Here is an 8,013-nt window from a genome sequence, read left to right as displayed (position 1 = left end):
TGGGGGTGGTACACGGGGCTGGGGGCGGTGTATGGGGTTGGGGACTGGGGGTGGTGCACAGGGCTAGGGCCAGGGGGTGCTGGTGCATGGGGCTGGGGATGGTGCACAGAGCTGGGGTCCAGGGGTGGTGCACAGGGCTGGGGGCTGGAGGTCACTAGTGCACAAGGCCCACTCTGCTCACCCCTTGTACCCAAGCCGCGGCCATGTCCCACCAAACTCTGCCCTCCACAAATCTTCCTGATTTGACAGTGAAAAGTAGGACGATCTGTCATTCCTGGTTTGACTGCCCATATCTTGGGAGCATTCAGCCACAGGACATCTAATGACTGCGTGCCTGCTCGTGCTGGGTCTAGGTCTGTGTTCCAGGGGCTGGGAACAGGCCAGAGACGGAACAGACGTATGACTTTAATATATGTTTACAAACTGTAAAAACCGTCACAAAGAAAAGGTACAGGATGCTGTCAGAGGCCAATGCAGGAGATGGGCTGGCATAGCCCAGCCTTCAGGCAGGACTCTGTCTGCACCAGATGGGGCACTCCTGGTCCATGTCACCACCTGGCTGTCATGCAAAAGGCTTGGGTCATGGGAGGCAGAGGAAGTGATGTGGAAAAGCCAGGACTCCAAGAACTGGGGCCAACGGAGTAAGGGGTAATTACAAGCTGTCTTAGCCCCTGATCTGACCGTGCCCCTTGTCTTCCACACTCAGACCTTAGATAGTTTTTGTGTGTATATGTTTTTGTTTGCTTTTGAGTCAGGGTCTTACTCTGTCACCCAGGCTGCAATGCAGTGGCACAAACACAGCTCACTGCAGCCTTGAACTCTTGAGCTCAAGCAAGCCTTCCACCTCAGCCTCCTGAGTAGCTGCGACTACAGACGCAGACACCATGCCCAGCTAATTTCTGTCTTTTTTGTAGAAACGGGATCTCACTATGTTGTCCAGGTTGGTCTCAAACTCCTGGGCTTGAGGGACCCTCCCATCTTGGCCTCTAGAAGTGCTGGAATTATAAGCATGAGCCACTGTGCCCAGCTAGACCTTAGGCGTTTAACAGAACAATTTGGTCTGGCTCCCTAGAATACTAGCAGACTGCAGGATCAACCAATCAACTTCAGTTCCCAGACAGCTATCTGCAAATGCCAGGCACAGAGGCAGGGAGGCAGCCACGCTCTGTCTACCAACGGGCAGGAACTCACCCTTAGAAGGTGACCTGTTGGTAGCCTTCGGGAGAAACCGAGAAAGGAATTTCATTTCGCTGTGACCTGAAATGGCTACATGGCATAAGGGCAAATAGAAAAGGCTCTACTTGGCCGGGCGCGGTGGCTCACGCTTGTAATCCCAGCACTTTGGGAAGCCGAGATGGACGGATTATGAGGTCAGGAGTTCAAGACCATCCTGGCCAACATGATGAAACCCCATCTCTACTAAAAATACAAAAATTAGCTAGGCGTGGTGTTGCATGCCTGTAGTCCCAGCTATTCGGGAGGCTGGGGCAGGATAATCGCTTGAACCCGGGAGGCAGAGGTTGCAGTGAGCCGAGATTGTGCTACTGCACTCCAGCCTGGGCAACAAGAGTGAGACTCTGTCTCAAAAAAGAAAAGAAAAGCCTCTACTCCAGTCAAATGCTTCACACAGATTTCTAACATGTGACTCTGCCCAGAGCTGAGGCCTTAAGAACATTCTGGAAAGTAGATATCTGTTGCCCCCAAAATTAGTCCATAGGACTCTGATTTGCCAAATCAAAATAGCTTTAAGAATTCACAAGACGTAGAAATATCAGCAAATGCAAGTGGCCGCTCTGGGGCAGTGGCAAGGCATTCAACCCAGCGCCAGACAAAACTCCGACCCACAGCCACCAGAACCAGGCTGCAGTCTGCCTGCTCCACAGCCTCTGAAACCTGGAATTCAGACTGTAAGTGAATAGCAGTTAGGACCCTGGTTGAGAGGGCGGGCGTCTGCGACAGGCCCCACGTGGGAATGAGGCCAGAGAACTCAGCCGAAGGCCACACGAACTGACTGTCCCGACCCAGATGTTTCCAAAAGAAAACAATTACTTGCCATGAGATGAACAGATTTTTTAATTGCAAGGAAGTAACTAATTTACTTGAGGATCACAGAATGAAATGAATTCAGGACAGTGTTACTACTCAAGTCAGCTGAAGAGCAGCAAATTGATTCAATGGTAACTATGGGGGAGTAAGGGATGTAAGCAAGAAAAAAAACACATTCTGGAGGCCTGCGGGGTCACCAGATATTCCGTGGCTTTGTAACTGGGCAAGCCTTTGGGAAAAACCTCCGTTTCTATCTCCCCTTCATCATTCTCTGCCCCAGCACTGAGATGAAACCACGGGACAGTCTGACAGTCCTGCCTTTTGTCATCCGTATCCTGAGTCAGATCAGGGGCTGGGCTCAGCCGGGGAGCAGGATTAAGCCCCACATGCTCACTTCCTAAGTACCCACCCGCGGACCCGCCAGTGCTGGTTTCGCCCGGCACCCGCCGTACTGACGGCGCCCTCTTCCTACCACGACGGGCGCTCTCTTGAGAAAATGCATGTTCACGTTAGCCTAACCCACAAACCAGGGGGACCAAAACCAGAACTCCAAGGTGGGAGAAACAAGACACATTACTCAACCTCTGTGCAAACAACTGGCTTAGCCCTCGCTTCAATGCTCAGAACAAAGGCGCCGCTCTGTTGAACGGGTGGAACCCAAGACCTGCCGGTAGTGTGGGGTTGAACTTGAAAGAGAGAACCTCTGCCAGGCTTAGCCGGGGCCATCGGCGCTTGGTCACTTACTGGTCAGCGCAGCAAAGTGGCTGAGTCCACACTGGATGCGGGAAACTCGGACTTCTGGGTTGAACTCCGTCAGGCCAAAGAGGGTGGGCGGAATCATTTCAGGGACGGCAGTTTCCACTAGGTTTGGGCCTTTGCCAAGAATTCCATAGCCCCAGACAAAAACATGTCCCTCTCCTACATTACAGTAGAAACAAGGGTCAGTGAGTCCCTCCAAGTAAGAACCCGCCCTCACCAGAAACTCAAACTACACCACCAAGGTTCATGACAGCTACACGGTTTGTTTTGTTTTGTTTTTTTTCTCCTTGCTTGGCAAGAACATGTGGACAGAGATTTAGAATTCTCTCTCCCCTGCTTCAGTCCTTGCTGGGGGAGTCTGTCTCGCCAGCTTTCCTGGCTCAGAACACAAACTTCCCACATCTTGAGGGTTAGTAACCTGGAGGGGACCAGGGCATAAATCAGCCAGAAAACCCATGTGAACACCGGAGACCTAGAGGAGGTTTTTTGACAGCTCTGTATTTCGCACTGATCAGAGGACCAAGCCAAACACATAAACCATGTCTGGCCAGATGCATCCAACTCTTAGAAACGATGTTTTGGTTATAGAAAGTTTCATATTCTTCAGTGGTGCCAGGCGTTTCATCGCTCTCCAGAGCTAAAGGCTGTTCTCCCATCTGCCTTTGATTTTTTGGCTGGAGAAGGCAAAGCCGGAGTCTCTCTGGCCCAGGCTAAGGGAGGGGAACGAGGTAGTTCGCTCTTCACTCCAGAGTTCTGCTCTAGAATGACTCAGCCCTGCAGACATGTGTCTACATATACATCGCAGGCTATTCGCGTGCTGTCAAGAACTCTGCTCACACCCTGTAATGACTGAACTCAATCCAACAGCATTTTCCCATGACCATAGTCTCTTCCTGTTCTTAAACAGGGTCTTGCTGGGCGCAGTGGCATGTGCCTATAGTGCCAGCTATTTGAGAGGCTGAGGTGGGAGGACCGCTTGAGCCCAGGAGTTCTGGGCTGTAGTGCGCTATGCCGATCGGGTGTCCGCACTAAGTTCGGCATCGACATGGTGACCTCCCGGGAGCGGGGAAGCACCAGGTTGCCTAAGGAGAGATGAACCGGCCCAGGTGGGAAATGGAGCAGGTCAAAACTCCTGTGTTCATCAGTAGTGGGATCGCACCTGTGCATAGCCACTGCGCTCCAGCCTGGGCAACATAGGCAGACCTCGTCTCTTAAAAAAAAAATACAGGGTCTCATTCTGTCGCCCAGGCTGGAGTGCAGTGGCATGATCATAGCTCACTGCAGCCTCCAACTCCTGGGCTCAGGGGACCTCGGCCTGAGCCTCCTGAGTAGCTGGGACCACAGGTGTGCACTACCATGCTCAGCTAATTTTTCATTTATTCTTTTTCTATTGAGGCAGAGTCTCGCTCTGTCACCCAGGCTGGAGTGCTGTGGCGAGATCTCGGCTCACTGAAACCTCTACTTCCCAGGTTCAAGCAATCCTCCCACCTTAGCCTTCCAAGTAGCTGGGATTATAAGCATGCACCACCATGCCTGGCTAATTTTTCTATTTTTAGTAGAGGCAGGATTTCACCATGTTGGCCAGGCTGGTCTCGAACTCCTGACCTCAGGTGATCCGCCAGCCTCAGCCTCCCGAAGTGGTGCTTGGATTACAGGTGTGAGCCACCACACCCAGCCTTCCAGCTAATTTTTCCATGTTTTTGTAGAGAAGGGTCTCCTTATGTTGCCCGGACTGGTCAGGAACTCCTGGCCTCAAGCGATCTTCCTGCATCAGTTCCCCAAAGTGCTAGGATTACGGGTGTGAGCCACCACGCCCAGCCATGTTACCCTCCTAAGGCTGAAGTCTACAAATCCAATGGTCACTGACCATTCCCTGTGCAATCTACCCACAGCTTCCCGATGAGCCACCCAAAAGAAGGTCTCACCATTTAACACCGCACAGCCCGTGCCACCACAGGCAGCCTGTCGCACCTTCCCCACTCCTGAGAAGCGTAAGCACCGGGGCACATTCACCTGAACCAAAGAAAGGAGCCACACCATCAGGAAAGCAAACCAGTAAGGACCAGGAAGTGTTCTGGTCTTAGGTACAGAGTATCTGAGTCCCAGTTCATTCATTCACTCCACAGATACTTACTAAACATCACATACCAAGCATCATGCTAGGTGCTGGGGTATAATGGTAAGCAAAAGAGACCCAGTTTCCACCCTCAGAGAGTTCTAGTCTAATGGAAGAGGCAAATGCCAATCAAAATTAACATAAAATGATACATTTGCGGCTGGGTGCAGTGGCTCACACCTGTAATCCCAGCATTTTGGGAGGCCAAGGAGGGTGGATCACTTGAGGCCAGGAGTTTGAGGCCAGCCTGGCCAACATGGTGAAACCCTGTCTCTACTAATAATACAAAAAATTAGTCAGGCATGGTGGCATGTGCCTGTAGTCCCAGCTCTTTGGGGGGGCTGAGGCAGGGGAATGGCTTGAACCCAGGAGATGGAGGTTGCAGTGAGCTGGGATCACACCACTGCACTCCAGCCTGGGTGACAGAGTGAGACCCTATCTCAAAACATAATAAATCAATAATAAATGTGTGTTGTTTTAATCCACTATGTATTGGTGCCATTTGTTACGTGGCAACAGCTAACAATGGCATGCCACTGGATCTGTCCCCCACAGGAAGGCCATGGGTGACATTTCTCTCAGGACTTGGTATCAGGGAGAGCCATACTTCTCCCCTTTTCTTAGGGAAACAATGAATCATTTAAATGATCATGTTTCTTCTTTGCTTTGCCTACTAGGGAGCTCAGAACCAAATTTGCAACCCTCTTCTAGCTACCGTACCGGACCTCAGAGGGTTTTTTAAAAAATCTTATTAGCTGACCTTTAGTTTCACTTTGTGCAGATTTCTCTATTAATATATATTTAAAACCCTACTGTATGATGTTACAGATTTGATCATATCAAGGAATGTACTATGTTTATTTATAGAGATGGGATCTTACTACATTGCCCAGGCTGGAGTGCAGCAGCTACTCACAGGCATGATCACAACACACTGCAGCCTCAAACCGCAGCAACGCACCAGCCAGGTGTGGCAGTGGTCATGCCTATAATCCCAGCAGTGTGGGAGGCTGAGGTGGGAGGATCACTTGAGGACAGGAGTTTGAGACCAGGCTGGGCATAACAGCAAGACCCTGTCTCTACAAAAAAAAATTCTTTTAATTAGCTGTTGTGATAGTATGCACCTGTAGTCCCAGTTACTACGGAGGCTGAGGCGGGAAGACTGCTTGAGCCAGGTGTTCGAGACTGCAGCAAACTATCACAGCACTCCAGCCCGGACAACAAAGTGAGACCCTGTGTCAAAAAAAAAAACAAAAACAAAACAAACAAAAAGCTAGCCATTGGCAGTATGGGGTTTTTTGGAGGAGTGATTAAAATGTTCAGAAATTAGGCTGGGCACGGTGGCTCACGCCTGTAATCCCAGCACTTTGGGAGGCCGAAGCAGGCAGATCACCTGAGGTGGGGAGTTCAAGACCAGCCTGACCAACATGGAGAAACCCCAACTCTGCTGAAAATACAAAATTAGCTGGGCATGGTGGTGCATGCCTGTAATTCCAGCTACTCAGGAGACTGAGGCAGGAGAATCGCTTGAACCCGGGAGGTAGAGGCTGCAGTGAGCTGAGATTGCACTGTGCACTCCAGCCTGGGCTACAAGTGTGAAACTCCATCTCAAAAAAAAAAAATGCTGTGAAATTAGACAGTGGTAACAGCTGCTCAGCATTGTGAATATGTTAATACTAAAATCCACTAAGTTATAAACTTTAAAATGGTGAATTATGGTATGTGAATAATAGCTCTATTTTTTAAACTGGCTGTCAGTCAGTCATTGTGGAACATGAGTGATGGGTGGAAAGAGATTAGTTCCACAACTGATATGGTTTGGGTCTGTGTCCCCACCCAAATCTCATGTTGAAATGTGAGCCCTGATGGTGGAGGTGGGGCCTGGGGGGAGGTAATTGGATCACGGGGACGGTTTCTCATGGGTCCACATCACCCACTTTGGTCCTCCTGAGATCTGGCCATTAAAAGGTGTGTGGCGTTGGCCTTGCCTATGGAGTAGTCATTCTTTATTCCTTTACTTGTTCTTTTGTTTTTTTCTAAAACAGAGTCTCACTCTGTTGCCAGGCTAGAGTGCAGTGATGCGTGCTCGGCTCACTATAACTTCTAACTCCCTGGTCCAAGCGATTCTCCTGCCTCAGCTTCCCGAGTAGCTGGGACTACAGGCCCGTGCCACCACACCCAGCTAATTTTTGTATTTTAGTAGAGATGGGGTTTCACCATGTTGGCCAGGATGGTCTTGATCTCCTGAACTTGTGATCCACCCGCCTCAGCCTCCCAAAGTGCTGGGATTACAGGCGTGGGCCACCGCACCTGGCCTGCTTTTTTTTTTTGAGATAAACTCTTACTTTGTCCCCCAGGTGGAGTGCAGTGGCACGATCTCAGTTCACTGCAACCTCCAAGTGATTCAGTTCTCATGCCTCAGCGTCCTGAGTAGCTGGGATTACAGGCATGCACCACCAGGCCTGACTAATTTTTGTATTTTTAGTAGAGATGGGGTTTTGCCATATTTCCCAGGCTGGTCTTGAACTCCTGACCTCAAGCGATCCGCCTGTCTTGGCCTCCCAAAGTGCTGGGATTACAGGTGTGAGCCATCACACCCGGCCGTTGATGCTTTAATGTTTCCCAATCTCCCAGCACCACCCCGTCGGCGACCACATACCTGTGTGGAGTCAGTGACAGAGGAGAGCTGCAGGTACTCAGAGTTTCCCCAGCCAAAAAGACCGCCGTCGGCGCTCACAGCCAGGCAGCAGTCACCGTAGGTAGCAACCTGGAGAATGTTCACTCCCGCCAGGTCTCCACCCAGCTTGGTGGGCGTGCTGGTGATATTGTAGTGACCCAGACCTAACACATTGGAAAATAGGGATTTTTAATTATTCACTCTTTTAACAAACACATACACTGACTTACTACAGGCCAAGCGCAGTTTTAAGCACTTAACACATATGAGCTCAGAAACCCTAATTTGGGCTGGGTACGGTAGCTCATGCCTGTAATCCCAGCACTTTGAAAGGCTGAGGTGGGCAGATCACCTGAGGTCAGGAGTTCAAGATCAGCCTGGTCAACATGGTGAAATCCTGTCTCTACTAAAAAAA

General features: G+C 50.4%; 1 protein-coding gene across 1 annotated transcript in view; it reads right to left on the bottom strand.

Annotated features, from left to right (window-relative positions):
• RCC1L (RCC1 like) overlaps nt 1-8,013 on the bottom strand; it is a 30,805-nt gene that overhangs the window by 8,580 nt on the left and 14,212 nt on the right. Inside the window, exons 7-9 of the mRNA XM_017543338.2 lie at nt 7,581-7,762; nt 4,731-4,818; nt 2,791-2,964 (exon numbers count right to left, since the gene is read on the bottom strand). Coding sequence (XP_017398827.1) covers nt 2,791-2,964; nt 4,731-4,818; nt 7,581-7,762 — 444 coding nt within the window. The remainder of the gene's footprint in view (nt 1-2,790; nt 2,965-4,730; nt 4,819-7,580; nt 7,763-8,013) is intronic.

This window comes from Cebus imitator, unplaced genomic scaffold (genome assembly GCF_001604975.1).
Source record: "Cebus imitator isolate Cc_AM_T3 unplaced genomic scaffold, Cebus_imitator-1.0 Scaffold153, whole genome shotgun sequence".
Classification (NCBI taxonomy): Eukaryota; Metazoa; Chordata; class Mammalia; order Primates; family Cebidae; genus Cebus; species Cebus imitator.
This window is presented reverse-complemented; position numbering and strand designations above follow the sequence as displayed.